General features: G+C 43.3%; 1 protein-coding gene across 3 annotated transcripts in view; it reads right to left on the minus strand.

Moving 5' to 3' along the window:
* Positions 1–12,017, minus strand: part of CNKSR2 (connector enhancer of kinase suppressor of Ras 2) — a 422,681-nt gene extending 410,664 nt beyond the window's left edge. For all 3 annotated transcript variants that reach the window (XM_040423664.1, XM_040423663.1, XM_040423662.1), the window contains exon 1: positions 11,797–12,017. In XM_040423664.1, the coding sequence (XP_040279598.1) occupies positions 11,797–11,860 (64 nt within the window). In that variant the 5' untranslated portion in view covers positions 11,861–12,017. The remainder of the gene's footprint in view (positions 1–11,796) is intronic.
* Between the last annotated feature and the right edge of the window lie 8,399 nt (positions 12,018–20,416).

Consider the following 20,416-nt stretch of genomic DNA (forward strand, 5'->3'; position numbering starts at 1 on the left):
AGGACATGTTATATTCTTTTTGCGGGGCTACGTAACGGAGCAACGGATGCGGACAGCACACAGAGTGCTGTCCGCATCCGTTGCGGCCCCATTAAAGTGAATTGGTCCGCACCAGAGCCAAAAAAACTGCGGCTCGGATGCGGACCAGAACAACGGTCGTGTGCATGAGGCCAAAAGAAAAAAGGAAGGGGAAAAGAGAAAGAGAAAAGGAAGGGCAAAAGAAAAAGGACGGAAAGTGGGTCCCGGTGTTATCTATACCTCATGAAGGAAAAAAGTCCAGTTTGAAATATAAAGTGGTTGTTTAGGAGTTAGAAACAAGATAGAAACAACAGTACAGATTTACTTATTCTAAGGCTACATGCACACAACATCGTTTTTTTCTGTGTCCGTTCCGTTTTTTTTGCGGATAGAATGCGGAACCATTCATTTCAATGTGTCAGCAAAAAATGCAAACAGCACACGGTGTGCTGTCCGCATTAGTATGTCCGTTCCGTAGCCCCATAAAAAAAATAGAACATGTCCTATTCTTGTCCATTTGGACTGCAAAACACATAAGGTCGTGTGCATGTAGCCTAAGTCTAAAATGTAGACAGTGTAAAGCAGTAAGATGCTTCAAATGTATTATACTGGCTCATGCTGGATGATAAATTTGGTCCATGGCTAAAAATTTCTGTCTAACTTTATACCACCTATTTGTTTGGCCTACAACTTTGCCACATAATTTTTTGCCACAGATGTGTTGAAATTTTGGCACAAAATATCTCACCTTTAGGCCTCTTTCAAACATTGTAATGCGTTTTGCACTCGCGTGAGAAAAATTGCGCGTGTTTGGTACCCAAACCCGAACTTCTTCACAGAAGTTCGGGCTTGGGATCGGTGTTCTGTAAATAGTATTATTTTCCCTTATAACATGGTTATAAGGGAAAATAATAGCATTCTGAATACAGAATGCATAGTAAAACAGCGCTGGAGGGGTTAAAAAAATAAATAAAAATTTAACTCACCTTAGTCCACTTGTTCGCGGCCCGGCATCTCCTTCTGGCTTCATCTGATCTCTGTGCAGCAACAGGACCTGTGGTGACGTCATTCCGGTCATCACATGGTACGTCACATGATCTTTTACCATGGTGATTCACCATGGTAAAAGATCATGTGACTTACCATGTGATGACCGGAGTGACGTCATCAAAGGTCCTTGACCTATAATTATTGCTCACCACAGGTCCTATTCAGTAAAGGGGACAGAAGGAGATGCCGACATCGCAATCAAGTGGATTAAGGTGAGTTAAATGATTTTTTTTTTTTTTTTAACCCCTCCAGCGCTGTTTTACTTCTGTATTCAGAATGCTATTATTTTCCCTTATAACCATGTTATAAGGGAAAATAATAATGATCGGGTCTCCATCCCGATCGTCTCCTAGCAACCATGCGTGAAAATCGCACCGCATCCGCACTTGCTTGCGGATGCTTGCGATTTTCACGCAACCCCATTCATTTCTATGGGGCTTGCATTACGTGAAAAACGCACAAAGAGGAGCATGCTGCGATTTTCACGCAACGCACAAGTGATGTGTGAAAATCACCGCTCATGTGAACAGCCCCATAGAAATGAATGGGTCAGGATTCCGTGCGGATGCAATGCGTTCACCTCCCGCAACGCATCCGCGCGGAAAACTCGCTCGCGTGAAAGGGGCCTTAGGCCACACACTTTGTCCCACAAAGTCATGCCCCTGGGGAGCCAAGTTTACTGAAGTTTTCTAAAACTAGATGCACCAAACTGTGCCAATTATTACGACAATATCTAGACAAAATCACATAAATCTGATCGCTGGGCGATCTAATGTCTGTCATTATACTGAAGTTGATGAATTTAAATATCTGTCTTAGGCATAAAGAGTGTTTGACTCTTTTATTGGCCATAGAACAGCAGGCGTCAGTGGTACAGGAGCGGTACTAAATCATTAAGATTAATAAGTATATGGCGATTTGTCTTCATTTACAATTTTTTGGCATATTAATGGGGTTGTGCATGAATTGGGTTGGGGGGGGGGGGGGGTTTGGCAAATACCCACACTTGGTTGGACCTGTAAAGGAAAGATTACTTACCTGCATCCTGATGCTGGTTCAAAGCTCCTTCTCCTCCAGGCCTATGATGCTCCGCTGAGCTCCCTCTGGCCCTGGGAGAGACTGGAACCCCTTGCCTCATGTGACCATTTGTCATGACCTAAAGGGAGACTTTTACCACCGCAGCTAGTGATTGCTGATCTCCCTCCCTGTAAACATCAAGTTTGATATTGCAGCAGCCAGAGCATTGCAGGCTGGGAAGAGAAGAAGAAGCAGGGAGCCAGCGCCAGGAAGCAGGTAATTAAGCTTCCCTATACACGTCTGGCCAAGTGGGGGAGGGTTGCCAAACCCCCTTTCCCATTCTTGCACAACCTCTTTAAAGTTAATTTATACATTTTATAAAGTCCCTTTAATATTTTATAAATTTTAGGTCCCTTTCACACAACTGATACGAAACGTCTCAGACTCTGTTCAGTGAAAGATGATGTTGCATGCAAGTTCATTCAGTTTTGTCTGTGTCGACAGAGTTTCCATTCCTCTCCATCCAGATTGCATCCATTAATCATCCATTTTTAAAGTGGGTAATAAAATAAAACTAAGAATAAGGCCTCATGCACACAGCCGTTGTTTTGGTCCGCATCCGAGCCGCAGTTTTGGCGGCTGGGATGCCGAACCATTCACTTCAATGTGTGCTGTCCACATCCGTTGCTCCATTTCAAAGCCCCGCAAAAAAAATATATAAACCTGTCCTATTCTTGTCAGCTCTTTGCGGACAAGAATAGGCAGTTATATTAAAGGCTGTCCGTGCCGTTCCGCAAATTGCGGAATGCACACGAACGCCATCCGTGTTTTGCGGATCCACGGTTTGCGGCCGGCAAAACACACAACGGTCGTGTGCATGAGGCCTAACACACAGAATTTCCTAGCAGCCATCAGTGAAAAACATAACGCACACGGATGCCATCCATGTGCTGCAAATTTTTTCTTTTTTTCCACTGGCCCATTGACTTAAATGGACAAACACAGAAGATGCTGCGATTTCTGAACAGAGAAATGGTCAGTGAAAACAACGCTCATGGGCACATACTCATTGAAAGGGGTTGGTAAGTGTTTGGTGGAGTGCTGTCCATTGTAAAAACAGACCACATCTAGATGGAAACATTGCCAGTGTGAAATTAGCCTAACCTCACACAACTTATTATTATTATTGTAAATAAAAAAATTAAAATATGTTTTCTATAATGGGACATCAGCACCTGGAAACACCACCACCTCTGCGAACGTTTGTAGCAGCAGTGGTTGCCAGACCTTTACCCACCTTTAGCTAGTGATCTGTAGCTTTTAGCAACTGGTAGAGCACTGATATTACCACCTCAGATACTCCCTTGTAAGCGGGATAAAGCTAGTGCAAGTGCTATTAATATAAATATATATATAAAATTTTGTGGTTTCAAAAGGATAGTATCCTATGAAGTTCATCCCTCTTAAAAAAAAAAAAAAAGAGCCAAACATCAATCTAAACAAAAGTTTGTATAATAGCTGTGCTTCTTTGTATAATAATAATAATAATAATAATAATAATAATGGTGAAGGAACAGTAAATGTTTGGACATCCCTAATGTTGTTCTCAAACATATAATTCCCTGTTTCAGCTGCACAGCTATCTGCATTTCACTCAGAAGCAGGAGGTGTCTCCCTTCTGTGAAATCTGCCAGCACTGTATGCTGTGACATCTTTTCCTTAATTCCCACTATGTTTGTTTTCAGCTGTGGACTCTCAGAGCAGATAAGGATGGATAAATCACACTTACAGACTCCTGAGATGTTCAGAAGAAGTGTAGAAGCAGTTGTTTTATCAGGCTCACAATCTCAGCTAGCTCTGAAACGCTCCCACTTTCTCTCAGCCGTGTTCTGAGTCTCTGTTACCAGAACATTTACAACAGGACAATTATTGCAACTGAAAGTAAATCTTATTAAAGGATCGGCTGCTTATGTCTTGGATATCATGGCATACCTTCAGATGTCTTGTGGAGTCCATACCTCTACAGGTTAGAGTTGTTTTTGTGACACATGTGAGACTAACAAAGTATTAGGCAGGTAATTTCCAGGGGTTGTCTCATCAAGACATGATAGGGGATAAGTGTCTGATTGGTGGGGGTACAACTGCTGGGGCCCCATCAATCATGAGAATCGGGGCTTGTTCTCCACCGTTTGAATGGAGTGGTGGTCATGCAGACGTGATGCTGCTCCATTCAGATCTGTTGGGCTGCCAGAAACAGCCAAAAGCTTGTATCTCGGGCAGCCCATAAAGTTGAATGGAATGGCAGAGACACGTGCACATCTGTCGTTCCATTCATACTGGGACTTCAAGCTTCCGTTGCTATGATCGGCAGGGGCCCTAGCTGTCGGACTCCTGCCAATCAGACACTTATTCTCTATATCTGTAAAGAATAAATCAAGGCAACTGGACTTACTGTAGATTTCTTGAACACGTTTCACTCGTTCTTCCAACAAGCTTTCTTAATTCTGAGTGACTGTACAAGAATTCTCTGGGAATAAATATGTAACTGAATCAACATCTGGTAATTATACCCAGCATGGTGTCAAAGGTGTTGATTACATTATCCTAATTGGAGTGAGCAGTTGATAATGACCTCCCAGAAAAAGGTGTCAAGACGGGTATAATTACCAGATGTTGATTCAGCTACATATTTATTCCCAGATAATTCTTGTACAGTCACTCAGAATTGAGAAAGCTCATTGGAAGAACGAGTGAAACGTTTTCAAGAAATCTACAGTAAGTCCATTTGCCTTGATTTATTCTTTACAGATATACCATGACCTGGATAAATGAAGACCTTCACAGACACTTATTCTCTATCCTTTGCATAGAGGATAAGTTGTCTTAATGGGATAACCCCATTTAAAATTACCTGCCTAATACTTTGTTAGTCTCACTTGTGCCACAAAAACAACTCTAATTTGTAGGTATGGACTCCACAAGACTTCTGAAGGTATGCTGTGATATCCAAGACATAAGCAGCAGATCCTTTAATGGGATTTACTTTCAGTTACAAAAATTGTCCCGTTGTGAGATATTCTCTTTATTATTTAATATATTGCCCTCCCTGGTGTTGAATCTGTATAGTAGTGTGCAAGTCCACCTAGTTAGTAGGTCGCACCGCTCAGTTCCATCCTTCAACTGCTAAACATCATATCTATTGATAGAAGGTGTGACAGTTACAGTTCCTTTGGGGCCTCCATGGACTGGACAGGTTTTTCCCCGTAAATCCCAACAATGCCAAGATTGTGTCGTGTTTCTCAACCTATTCTTAAAGAATGTTAACAGTGTGGCAGGTAGGTGTCAAAGAAACATCAGCATGAATTACAGGGCCCAAGGTTTCCCAGCGTAACATTACCCAGAGAATCCCACTGTCTCCAATGACTTGCTTTCCTCCCACAGTGACTTCCTCAGGTAAGTAAGGCACACATATACATCCACATAATGGCAAAGAAAACAGGATTCCTCAAATGAAGCCCCCTTCTTCCATGGCCCAGTTTTGATGCTCACATGCACTTTGGTATATCTTACTAGGACAAGTGAAATATGTATTTTCCTTACCTGTATTCATTTATTCAACCTGTAGGCTGAAAATTTTACCTCCTCAGTCACAAAAACATTTAATATATAGTAAAACAGTTATTAGACAGGGAAGAGGGGGATGCAGCTGCAATTTGTCTATCAGTGTTTGAGTAAAGCAGAATGGGGGGGGGGGGGGTAGAAAGGGGAGAGGACATCTTTACTCACGACACACAGCACAGCTCTGATATTACACCCAACCTAGAAATGAATTCATAGAATGCAGATTATATGGAGAGATGCTGTCACTTGTAGTTCAGTGAGAACATCTCTGTTGTCACAGGGGAACTAATTATGTCATGTTGTCCTAAGCACTGAATAATAGGTAAATTGCTACAAACTGCAGCTTTTCCTGTAAGACAATAAATTAACATGATGCGTGATAATTGTTGGGTCCTAACATAGCACTCATATCCAGAATTATGTTTTATTAATGTCTATTAAACTTTTATGAAAGTGACAAAGAGACAGATTAAAAAATAAATAAAGGGTCTCATAGGATCTAACCAGTAAAAATAAATTACAAATAGAATATGCCAAATTTGTAAATTAAACTACAAAGATCATAAACGTATTAAAGATTGAAAGTCAACAGAAGGAAATCCAAGAAAATAAAGGAAGCTAAAGACAAAAAAAGCATGGCATGGTGTAGAGGTTATACTGTATATTGTACAGCATGATATATGGTTTATACTGTAAATTATGCGGGCATATACAGAATATTGCATAATATGGCATGTTGTATGGATTATACTGCATACAGTACAGCATGGTGCAGGGGTTATACTGTATGTTGCACGGCATGGTGTATAGATTATGCTGTATAGCATGGTGCAGAGGTTATACTATATTGTACAGCACAGTCTAGACTATAGAGTTGTTGCGATACCATAAAAAAGTATTGCGATACTTGATACCATTCGATGCCACGTGAAAAAAATAAAAACACCAAAAAAAGCCACGTGCATTCCACATTTAAAAAAATGGCGAATTGCACCATTTTATTTTATTTTTCTGTTCCGGCGTTCACTGCATAGATTTTTTTTATATTTTAATAGTTTGGACTTTTCGGACGTTGCGATATGTTATATGTTTATTTATTTATTGTCTATATATTTTATATGTAAAATTGGGAAAGGGGGTGATTTATACTTAATATTTTGTTTTTGTTTTTTGTTTTTTTACTTTTTATTTAATAACCATTTTCCCCTTTAGGAGCTAGAACCTGGGATCTTTTAATCCCTTGTCCTATTCACACTGATAGAGCTCTATTAGGGATTAGGGTGAATAGGATCTCACACTCTCCCTGCTGCCCTGTGCATAGTACACACAGCAGCAGGGAGCTGACTATGGCAGCCAGGGCTTCAGTAGCATCCTGGCTGCCATGGTAACCGATCGGAGCCCCAGGATTACACTGCTGGGGCTCCGATCAGAAGCTGCCACTGCCATCAGTGAGAAGGGGAGAGGACCATGTGGCCACTGCCACCAATGATTTTAATACTGGGGGGGGGGGGTTGAAGGGGCAGGGCTCTGCTCCACCAATGATAATTAACCTTTAATACAGGAGGCGGGTGCCGGCAGTAGATCAGCAGCAGTTAACCCCTCAGATGCCACACCTGAGGGGTTAACTGCCGCTGATTGCAGCTCCCTGTCAGAGGCTGGGTGCCGGCTATGTGATTCTGCTGCCGGCACCTGCCTCCTGTATTAAAAGTTAAAGACGACCTTTCATGGGTCCGGACTTCGTTAAGTTAGCAGGCTACATAGAGCGGCGCCCAGGGATGTCCCTGCACTTACTATTATTCCTGGGTGCCGCTCCGTTCACCCGCTGTGCCCCCTTCAGCTTCTCTCCTGGGCGTTTAATCTCCCTGGCTGTAGAGCTGTCCAATCGCAGCGAAGAAACGCCCAGGAGAGAAGCCGATGTGTCCTCCCTATTGCTCCGATAGTAGTAATTAGCATACGGAGCAGGAGACTGTAACGGGGGCACAGTGGGCAAACGGAGTGGCGCCCAGGAATAATAGTAAGTGCAGGAAGATCCCTGGGCGCCGCTCTATGTAGCCTGCTACTTAACAAAGTCCGGACCCATGAAAGGTCCTCCTATCATTGGTGGCGCAGTGCGCTCTCCCCTCCTCCGCTCCTCTGTCTTTATTGGCAGCAGCGACACAGGGAGGAGAGAGAGACTGCTTCCTTCTCCCCTTTGCTGCTGAGGGAACATAAGCGCACTGACAGCAGTGTGCTCATGTTCTGAGATACTAGACAGCGCAGCCCTGTATCGAAAAAAAATGAAAATACGATACCGGGACAAAAGTATCGATTGGGTATTGAAATTCCCATACCCGCAACAACCCTAGTAGACTATACTGTATACTATACAGCAAGATATACTGCATTGCACAGCATGGTGTAGGGATTATACTGTACCATATGCTATATGGATTATACTGTATGGCATAGTGTAGGGGTTATACTGTAATTTGTACAGCATGGCATATGGGTTATACTGCACAGAATAGTGTAGGGGTTATATTGCATGATGAGATATCGTGTAGGGTTATAAATACCTTATGCTTTTTGTCCAATGTGACGATTATCTTTGATGTAGCATTGCCCAAGCTCTAAGCGAACCCCGCTCAGCAGCTTCGAAGGCTTAATGGGAACACTGGAAGTAAGTCCCCATTTATTTATCTACGAGTGTATTCAAATATACAGTAGATGTGAATATTATTTATATGTAATCGAGCCAGATTCACCTCTCTACTTTTTGTATCCACTTCTTGTTTTGGATGATAAAAGATTATCCTGCAATCGGACATGGCGTTGTCTGCGTGGGAACCTAGCAAGTGTTCTGTTCTCCTGCAGCACCACCATAGGTGAAATGAAGCATTACATAGTGACTACTGAGATCAATGAAATGTCCATGTAATACATGAACGTGCTGGTCCTTCAGAGCTAGAGAACTTCTTCACTCTGGCTAAGAGATCACCTCTATTGACTCACAGTGCCTAAATAGCATATTTCAATAAAATGTTGTAAATCAGACACTCCCTAAATCTCTGTAGTGTGTCCAAGCAGTTCCATGTTGAGTATATTCATATATATACAGCACTGTCAAAGTATAGTAGAGAGAGTTTGTTACTACAGTGCACCTCCCATTGAAGTCAATCGGAGCAGTGTTACAATGACAAGCTTTGTCCACAACATATTGAGGGTACTGTGTAGTTCTAGCACCGGATCTACACCTAAACTACTGATTGGCTGGGTGTCGGAACCCTGTCAATCAGCTAGTGATGACCTATCCAGAGGATAGACCATAACTTAGTAAAAGCTGGACAACTCTGTTAATATAAAGTTCCTACACAGAATAATATTACGGGGTGTGGATATAGCCAGGACCCTTTTGACATCAAAGTCTACAGACTCTAATCAAATCCTAAAATTAAAAAATATGGCATCTATAGTCAAGGTACCTCCACATAGGATGTAAAATACATTGGAAAAGACCATTGCAGGTTTTGCTAGATTCTTTGGCCTCCTATGAAAATTGTGCCAAAGTGTGTATCACTGACGTGAGTGACAATCCTGTACAATGCTGCAGAATATGTCAGAGCTAAAGAGGCAATGTAAAGAAATGTATCAATAATGCTTTGTGTCTTAATAAAGTGATCCAGAACTCTAAAGCTCTAAGACATGGGTGCCCAACCAGCCCCACACGTAGCGCACAATGCCATTCTGTGTGGTCCCCAATCATCGACACTTGTCTGTGCCACAACAGCTCAGATGAATAGAAAGGAGTGTCGTCATTAGGTGCCAGCTCTGTCCTCTCTTTCCTGTACTGATCATAGATATCAATGTAGGCACTGGAAGATTTGTTAAAGCTTCCATGACGGTTTCTGGCGTATAAAAAACAAAACAAAAAAACAAAAACTAATTTTTGTGCAAGCCTCGTTATGCTAAAGATTTTGGACTTTTTACCCTGCTACATCTCCCTTGACATTTTTCTGAAAAGGGGTAGAAAACTACACTGCCCTACAAATTTAATAACACACAAGAAATCTGGTATAAGGCTTGGGCTGCATGGGGATCTTGGCTTGGCACTCTTCATGCGGCCAGGGATTGCTGTGTAAGGCCTCATGCACACAAACTTATTTTGTTTCCCTGTCCGTTCAGTTTTTTTTTGCGGATAGGATGCGGACCCATTCATTTCAATGGGTCCGCCAAAAATGTGGACAGCACACCGTGTACTATCCGCATCCGTATGTATGTTCCGTAGCCCCGCAAAAAGAAAATAGAACATGTCCTATTCTTGTCCGTTTTAGGCATTGTTACAATGGATTCGCAAAAAAAATAAAAAATAATAATGGATGGCATACGGATGTCATCCATTTTTTTTTTTGCGGATCCGCAATTTGCAAACTTCAAAACACATACGATCGTGTGCATGTAGCCTAACACTGCCGCTGTAGAAATTAATGGGTTGGTAGAGTGACTTTAAATCTGCTGCAACTTCAGAACCGCAAAAAAATAGAGCACAGTTGGATTTTTTTTTGCAATTCTGGGGTTGAGGTTCCTGCAGCTTGCAAGTAGCGTCGCAATCCTGTTCTTTACTATGCCTTGTGGACACCTAATGTAAATAATTGATAGGTGGGGGTACCATCTCTGGAACCTACATATAGCACATTGGAGTCTTATAATCCCATTCGGCACACTAGAGAAATCGTTTATGGGGGTTGTGAAATGCCTGACTATTTCGGGGGTTCTTCTGGTAGGTGGGTGCTCCATAATGTAAAACCCCCACCTTTGTACTTATGCCACATATGTCTCAGAAGGGAATACACCTTTACATTTTATTGTGGCTCTTGGGAGTGGTACAAGCTAAAAAGGTGGCCCCTCATACCAGAAAAGGGTTTTGTTCACCTGCTCGGAGGAATGGAGAGCACTGATTTTATATAAGTGAACATAAACAATTTTCTATATAAAACATAATCAAGCACAATTCAATTTCATGAATGAATTTCATAAATCAGTGTGGAGCACATACGCAAACTGATCACATAGCCCTGCAATGTCTGACTAGCGAAGGATCACAAACACCAAGCTTACCACCAGAATGCCATATAAGATCAATATAAATCAAGGTCTCACTCCATTTTCAGTTTATACTATACAGTCTATTACTTACAAATATGAAGCTAGGATCAAATCAAACTACACCATAAACAACCCTTATTTTAGAGAAACCTGCCAAACAGCCCCAGCAGTATAAGAGTTAATACTCTGGACCCACACGTCAATTGTGAAGGGTCATTAATCAACGTCTGTTGGCAGCAGAACCCTGCACTAGATCCATCCACAAGATTCCCTTTTTCTCAAAGACAAGAGGTTTTCTATAATAGATCTGGCACCATTTCCATGCCCCAATTTCGCATTTGGTTCTGAAAGCCTCTGAGAAATCCCACCAGGATTCATAGCTCATCCAAACGTTAAAAGAGGACAAGTGGATCTGGAAAGCAATCTTTACTTCACATCAACCTTAATTAGGCAATTAGTTGGTGTACTGTTAACCCATGTCTTGTCTTGTAAAAAAAAGAAAAATATGCCATTGAATTTAATTGCTGGTGACCTATTTTGTAGGCTAAGGGAGAAATTAATTAAGATGTGTTTAAATCTATTTCACAGGTAAATGGGGGTTCAATACGGAGTTTCACCTAATCGGAAATCAGGAGAATCTCAGATGTAGGAAATAGATTATGTATAAGGGGACCACACAGATCCCGGGTGGCATCATAGGTCTTATCATCATCTAGCGGTGGTGGTACCTGAGGTCTATTACCTCATCATAATCTACAGGAGAACTTTCCAAGCTCACATGTGGTTGGAGCTCTGGAGAAGTCAAATGCTGCTCACTCCTCACTGGCACCTGTGCGACAGGAAGCAAGGAGCCACCTAAATCCTCCAAGACATCTGTTCCTCAGAAGAAAATCCTGGTTAAACAAGTCCTCCATGAGTTGGTATAGGACATGTAAATCATGCACAGACCCTAAAGCTAAGACATGACATGCATCCAATTGTTTTTAAGAGTTAATAAAATGACATTACCTTTCATCCAATCCACTACCTGACTGGGAGACCATTTGCTCACTGGTTCCATTATTAATGCCATGCTGAACTTTGCCAGGTGCCCACAAAGATGATTAGATGATACAACCACAGGCTTGTCAGTCCTCCTGGCAACACAAGAGCAGGCACTGTATTAGAGGAAGCTGCTAGGGATGTCAGCAATGTTGCTCAGTCCAGGCTTCCATAAGCAGCAGCATCAGTTGTCAGGCAGCTCCTCTCCACTGTGCACAATGCTGCTGCTTCCCACCATTCACTCACTGCAAGCAAGGCTCACTCTTCAGTCAGCTTCTCCCACTGCTCTTCCCCACCTCCCATCATGACATCATCCCTCCACCCACAGTCACACACAGACAGCACACATTCCTACACTAGAAAAACCATTTACTTCTACTTTCCTACGCCTGATGTGCGACAGTCGCTTCTATCATACACCTTCTTATAGTTTATGTTTCGTAGACATAACAGCAAGACAGAAGAGGCAAAAACTGGATGCATGCAGAGTTACGGACATGCTTTAAGCAGAAATCCAGAAAATTGTAAATTACCTGCATAACAATCTATTCAGGTTTAGGGTACTTTCACACTAGCGTTAAAGTTTTCCGGTATTAAATTCCGTCATAGGGGCCTTCCGTTCCTTCCCTTTTACGATATTTGGCCGGAGAAAATACCGCAGCATGCTGCTGTATTTTCTCCGGCCAAAATTCCAGAACACTTGCCAGGATTGCCGGATCCGGCATTAGTTTTCATTGAAATGTATTCATGCCGGATCCTGCATCAAGTGTTCAAGAAATTGCCGCATGCGCAGACCTTTAAAAATGTAAAAAAAATAAAGACTGGATCCGTTTTTCCAGATGACACCAGAGACGGATCCGGTATTTTGATGCATTTGTCAGACGGATACGGATTCGGATACGGAAACAAATGATCTCCGGCAAAGGAACTGTTTGCCAGATTCTTCTAACGCTAGTGTGAAAGTACCCTTTTCCTTATTGAAGCGATGCTGCCCTGTAGGGTTCATTCAGACGTCCGTAAGAGTTTTGCGGTCCGCACATGGCCGGCCCTGTGATAGAAATGCCTATTCTTGTCTGTGATTGCGGACAAGAATAGAACATGCTCTATCTTTTTGAGGGGGCCACGGTGTGCTGTCCGCATCTTTTGCAGCCCCATTGAAATGAATGGGTCCGCCCCCGTTCCAAAAATTTGCGGAACTGATGCGGACCCAGAACTACTGACTTCTAAATGGACCCTAAATCCGCTCACTATGTACCAGTGAGCAGTGATGGTCAGTTCGCAGTGTTCGCCAGCAAACACATGTTGGCTGTCATCTTTAGTAAGGTAGACTCACCCGTCCGGCGATGCACAGGTAAACCCTTACCTGTGTCGGGAGCCGGTCTGAAATCAAATGCAGTCACTGGGAGCAGGCAGTTCCGAGAAGAGCCACCAGGGGCCTTCATCGGGCTGTTCTCGGAACTGCCTACTCCCGGTGACTGCATTTGATTTAAGACACAGGCACAGGTAAGGGCTTACCTGTGCATCGCCGGACGGGTGAGTCTACCCTACTAAAAATGGCAGCCCGCATGTGTTTGCTGGTGAACACTGTGAACTGACCATCACTGCCAGTGAGCTCGGATTAGTCTAGCCAAGTTCGGTTTACAAAATGTGACCATCAGACAAACTGTTTAAAGCTGTGTTCACATCTTAGTTTCGGAGATCTGGCAGCCTGATCTGGCGCAAATGCTGGCTGTCGACTGGATGAAAAATCATTGCATGCTACAGTTTTTGTCCAGCCAAAACCCGCCATTTATGCCAGAAATCGTCCAGATCACCACTTGACCCCATTGCAGTCAATAGAGATCTGGCAATGAAGTAGAGGATCTGGCCATGCCTGTGAGGCCTGGTAGGCTGCTTTGTGCCTGAACAGTGTGCTGGATCTCCAAACTGATATGTGGACGAGGCCTTATTTTTTCTGAAACCAACCTAAGACTATGTCTAAACCAGGGGCATAGCTATAGTGGTAGCAAGGGAATCAGCTGCTATGGGACCTCCACCCAGGAGGAGAACTAAAAGATTTTATTGTCACAGCCCCTCAACAGTATTATACAATGATATTACCGTATATACACCGGAAACGGCTGGAGCGACTGCCTGACTTCGTTTGAGAGCGCGATCTCGACAAGACGCAGGAGTGAGGGATGCAAGGCAGGAGGGGGTGGCTTGGGGTGGGGGCCCATTCAAAAATTAGCTGTGGGGCCTAATAAGTTCTAGTTACGCCACTGCTCTAAATCTACACTTTTGCACTGCAAAAATTGCTATCCATAGGAATGTATTATGTAGCTTGAAAATGACAGTTGTTCCCACGCCATTTACAGCAGGTGTCAGCTATATAACTCCAATCTCGACTATTTAACCTGTCATCATCACCCCTGCGACACAATTACAGGGTGCACCCTGCATCACGGATGTGGACCCATTCACTTGAATGGGTATGCAATCCGGGAGATGTGGTGCAGTGTGGAACAGCGGCACGGATTGGAAGCCCACGAAAGCACTACTGAGTGCTTCCGTGGGTTTTCTGTCCGTGCCTCCTCACTACAAAAAAGTAGTGCATGCACTACTTTTTTGCGGTGCGGACAGTTGGATGCGGATCGCGGACCCCATTCAAGTGAATGGGTCCGCAATTCACATGCGGTGGCCCCATGGTCGGAGCCCTCCATTGCAGACCACAATTTGTGGTACGCAGCACAGGCCTGGTCGGCACACGTTCGTGTGCATGAGGACTATGTAAGCTAAAAGCAGGAGTTGGTGTGAGACATAGAGAGGTACAAATCTTTCAATACTGCAGGTTCCACTCCTGGTTTTGACTTACAAATACTGATGCAAAATACTTGACCAAATAATTCTTGAAAGTGGCTTAAAGGGGTATTCGCACCTGAGACAATGAGGGCATATCACTAGGATATGTCCCCTTTGTCTAATAGGTGCTCCAAGAACGAAGTGGGGAAGGTGGTTTCCCCAAGTTGCCCAACACCAAGCATTGTCTCCATAGTAGTAAAAGGGAGCGCACCACGCTTATGCAGCCACAGCTACCATTCATTTCTAAGGGGCCCACGGAAATAGCCCAGTCAGTGCTGGGCTATTTTTGGCCGCCCCATAGAAATGAATGAAGGGCGGCTGCACATGCGCATTGCACCCTCCACAACTTTCAGGGCTCCGTTCTCGGTGTAGGTTCAGGTTCCACCTATCAGACAATGGCGGCCTAGCCTAGCAATATGCCCCCATTGACTAAAATGGGAAAACCCCTTTAAGACCACTAATTTTTCAAGCTAAAATTAGAGTAAATATTCTATTATAAATTTCTAGTGTTTATGCTCCTGGTTTTGGCTTAAAAAACGGGGTGAAAAATACAGATTCAATACTCGAGTGTGAATGAGGTATAAGGATGTACTTAAAGGGAACCTGTCACCTGGAATTTTGAAATAGATCTGTGGACATGGGCTGCTAGATCACCGCTAGCATATCCGCAATATCCAGTCCCCATAGCTCTGTGTGCTTTTATTGTATCAAAAAAACTATTTGATAGATATGCAAATTAACCTTAGATGAGTCCTGTCCCTGAGATGAGTCCAGCGTGAAGGAGCCCAGTACCGCCCCGCATCCTGCGAATCTCCTCCTTGTTCCCCAACGTCACAAAGCTAGAGCGCCGTAATCTCGCGATGCGGATGTGCTAGCGGCGATCTAGCAGCCCATGTCCTCAGCTCTATTCCCAAAATCCAGGTGACAGGTTCCTTTAAGGCCTCTTTCACACGACCGTATGGCTTTTTCAGTGTTTTGTGGTCCGTTTTTCATGGATCCGTTGTTCCATTTTTTTTGTTTCCGTTGTGTTTCCGTTTCTCTTCCGTTTTTCCATTCCGTTTCTCCATATGGCATATACAGTATACAGTAATTACATAGAAAAAATTGGGCTGAACATAACATTTTGAATAGATGGTTCCGCAAAAACGGAATGGATACGGAAGGCATACGGATGCATTTCAGTATGTGTTCCGTTTTTTTTTGCAGACCCATTGACTTGAATGGGGCCACGGAAAGTGATTTGCGGGCAATAATAGGACTTGTTCTATCTTTCAGCGGAACGGAAAAACTGAAATACGGAAACAGAATGCATACGGAGTACATTCCGTTTTTTTTTGCGGAACCATTAAAATGAATGGTTCCGTATACGGACCGTATATGGAACGCAAAAAATTGCCCGTAAACGGGAAAAAAAAAAAACGGTCGTGTGAAAGAGGCCTAAGTGGGATGTTTTTACCCCCACAGTTAAAACTGCCGTTTGAACAAAGGCTTTACATGCCAAATTCTGCCTGCACAAAACGCTGTGTGAATGTCCCCAAATACTCATACAGAATACTGATCAAATACTGATGTGTGAAAGTGGCCTTTGGTTAAATATTTTGCCTATATTTATACACTGTGGAAAACAATTAGTACAAGAAAAAGATTTAAAAGAAATATAAGGCCACGTTCACATTTTGAAGATTCTGCTGCTAAGCTCTTGCAAAATCTGTTGGGCTAGATTTACTCTTGTCGATATAAATACTGACATAGTGTGCCCCAAAATATGGTGCAATTTTTCTAATTTTAGACCTATCAATCCACTATGCCTTGTTCAGCAATGGAAGAAGCTCAGTTGGAAAGGGCCTGCATTTACCCATAGACTATATCCACACATGAGTGAATAGCTGTCGATTTCCTACTGTGGATTTTAGTGCAGCGAATAGTAGCATTGTACAGCAAAGTTTTAAGAACTCTCATCCACATGCTGCGTCCAAAAACGGTAGTGTGAATCGACCTGGATTGTGGATTTGAAATCTGCAGCATGTAAGTTTATACTGTGGATTTCACCCTTTGCAATGGAGAGTGTGAACTCTGCAGCCTTTTCTGTGGCAAAAAACCCTGCAGACATTTTTCTGCTGTGTTTTCAGGCATGTGTGGACATAGCCGTAGGCTGGGTTCACACGAGCGTTGCGGGTGACGTGCGGGAAAAGATGCGGGTGCGTTGCGGGAAAATGCGTGATTTTTCCCCGCGAGTGCAAAGCATTTAAATGCGTTTTGCACGCGCATTAGAAAAATCGGCATGTTTGGTACCCAAACCCGAACCTGGACTTCTTCACAGAAGTTTGGGTTTGAGATCGGTGTTGTGTAGATTTTAATATTTTCCCTTATAACATGGTTATAAGGGAAAATAATAGCATTCTTAATACAGAATGCTTAGTAAAATAGGGATGGAGGGGTTAAAAAAAATTAAAAAACAATTTAACTCACCTCATCCACTTGTTTTCGCAGCCCGGCTTCTCTTCTGTCTTCTTCTTTGATGACCTGGGAGGAAAAGGACCTTTGGTGATGTCACTGCGCTCATCACATGGTCCATCACCATGGTGATGGATCATGTGATGGACCATGTGATGAGCGCAGTGACGTCCCCAAAGGTCCTTTTCCTCCCAGGTCATCAAAGAAGAAGAAAGAAGATAAACTGGGCTGCGCAAACAAGTGGATGAGGTGAGTTAAATTGTTTTTTTATTTTTTTTAACCCCTCCATCCCTATTTTACTAAGCATTCTGTATTACGAATGCTATTATTTTCCCTTATAACCATGTTATAAGGGAAAATAATAATGATCGGGTCCCTATCCCGATCATCTCCTAGCAACCATGCGTGAAAATCGCACCGCATCCGCACTTGCTTGCGATTTTCACGCAGCCTCATTCACTTCTATGGGGCCTGTGTTGCGTGAAAAACGCACAATATGGAGCATGCTGCGATTTTTACGCAACGCACAAGTGATGCGTGAAAATCACCGCTCATGTGCACAGCCCCATAGAAATGAATGGGTCCGGATTCAGCGCGGGTGCAATGCATTCACCTCACGCATTGCACCCGGGCGGAAAACTCGCCCGTGTGAAAGGGGCCTTACTGTTTCCCACTCAAGACGAGAAAACATTACAAGTGGAGCCACATGGTTTTGCCACCATTGATCCAATTATAACATCTGGTATGGCCACCATTCTTAAATAAAATTAGAAGGAAGGGTCTGTTTTTTTAAGGCACAACTCTTGTCCGTTTTCATTTTACTGGGCTTCCATGTGTATCTCTATGGGACCCACCAGAATTAGATGAGTGCTCTATGCTGGGAGGCCTTGTGGGGTAACCTGATATAATAGTTATCCTCTATTCACTATGGACATAGTGTACCTTGAAATGACCAGAATGCTCCTTTAAATCTAAACCTCCCATACATGTTTTTTTTTTTTATGCACAGCTATCATGTAGGTAAGATAACAGTTGAGCTGTCTTTAGTTATTACAAGACTGAATTTATGACTGAGGTATCTTGTCCCTCCGTTACAATAAAAACAAAAAAAGTGCTTACTGTTTGCATTATCCAACCATACCATGAGGGTAATGCCAATCCACTAATCACTATCTAGCCTCTTATCTGTATCCTAGGAGTAACTAATAGAAAGTCTGGCATGTGATTTATCTTGCAGTCAAGATTGATACCCCATTTCCTTTTGTGAGACAGGCGACAATTTGAAGGAATGTGTTGGCTTCGAGTAAAGTGTATAATGTAATCTGCTTAACCCTGTTAAATTCTGGATCTGTCTGCGCATCAATGAAAGTATTGATCTGTTTCCATGGATGAATTACATAAAGAGTGAAACAATTATGTTATTGCCTTGGTACCATGAAGAGCTGTATAAGTAAGTGAATTCTGCACTAAAAGTGAATGCTATATAATTTTTTATCAAATTACTTATGTTATTAAAGGAGGCCTCTCCCCTGGGCAGAATATTAGCAATGATATTATGTCCCAACATTATAAGGGTACGAACACAAGAACAGGATTCAATTTTAAAGCCAAAACCAGGAGTGGATTCACAAAAATAAGAGAAGTAGTTCCAGCAAAACTTTTGATATGTCATAGTGACGTATCAAAGCTTTTGATCGGTGGGGGTACGAGTGTTGAGACCCCCACCAATAACTAATATGAGGAGAAGGAACTCACACAGAGCCCTTGGTCTCTTTGCTGTTGAAGGCAGACCCAATAGAAAGTCTATGAGTCATCTTCAGTCCATCTCCAGCAGTGAGGTGACACAGGGCTCTGAGTGAGTGATTCTTTCTCCTTGTTTTAGCGATCAGTGGGGGACTCAGCGCTCAGACCACCATCAATCAAAATCAAAAATCTATGATATATCATAAAGCCAACTATTTTGCTATAGGACCAGTAAACTTTAATGGTTCAAAAATGCAACTTTCCAATGAAGATGGCACTTGTTTTTTTGCTATCCTATGCAGAGCCTTCTACGGTATGTGCATCCTGTGAAGTTGCCTACAAGACTGCATACAAGAGGCTTCACTTAGCTCACATTCACATGTAGCAAAACATCTAATCTGCACAGTAATGATAGCTTGTGGACAAGCCATCAGTTCTATGAAATTTTCAGTCCATGATATGGAAAGGAAGGGATTGTGGTACTAGCAACTTGGCAAGGTGCATGTTCAGCTTCTGCACCGTTTGATGATTGCACACATACTGTTGTCTCTTTGCAATCACGTCGGTTATGAATTGGTGGTGAAACACATGAGGAGTAGTAGGAGGAGCATCAGGAGCAATAGACTAAAGAAAGGAATGACAGCTTCCTTCTGCTGAGGATGAGGAGCCCTGACTGCTGAAGAAGAGGTGCGGGCCGCTGAGAGATGCAGCAGTTGCGCGTCAGGCTGTACCACTTCATTAGTGCCACGGCTTTCCCAGCACACTTTGCGGTGATGCTCCTTGTGTTGCCGCACGGCTGTGATGCTAACATTAGCATCCTGATCTCGCTTCACCTTTTGCCCACATATCCTTCATATTGTCCTCCTGCAATTTGATTAAAAATTCCCACACTGCAGAGTATGGCATTTTACCCACACCGCTCCGTGATGACTGCCTGTCACTGCCTTTATGAACTTGTGTACAGCTAGTTGCTTAATGACAGGTAGGCTCCTGCGTAGCAGATGGTCTACCCCGGGTGAGTTTGGCTCCAGATCTCCCACAGTTTCCACCCTGCTGGCTCATTGGCATGCTGCCACCCTGCTGCTGTCTCATGGGTCTGCTGCCACCCTCACCACCTGGTGATCATGATGCCCCCTCTTCATTCGTCTCCCACGTGCGATTCGCTACATCATGATCCACTACTGTCTGTTTGTCACATATGTCACGCTAACCAGTCTAATGTCCATGTCCCTGACCGCCTGCAACACATGCTTCCACCTGACTGTCATCATCGCTAGTTGCACGCCTAAAGGAGGATGCAGCGGACCTCTCCTCCAAGTCTGTGCTGGCCTGTAGCTGCTGTCCATACTCACTAAGCTCATCCTCGCTGAAAAGCGGGGCAGAGTTGGCCAGCATACGTTGCTTTTTCCGAACAGAAGGAGCAGCAAAAGAAAGAGACAGTTGCAGGACAGGTGAGGTTACAGAGGTTGTTCCTGGGCCATGCCAACTAAGTGTGGTGTCAGAGAAACCCACCAATTCCTCTCTGTGTGTGCCTGATGTCACTTGAGGG

Source organism: Bufo bufo, chromosome 3 (assembly GCF_905171765.1).
Source record: "Bufo bufo chromosome 3, aBufBuf1.1, whole genome shotgun sequence".
Taxonomy (NCBI): Eukaryota; Metazoa; Chordata; class Amphibia; order Anura; family Bufonidae; genus Bufo; species Bufo bufo.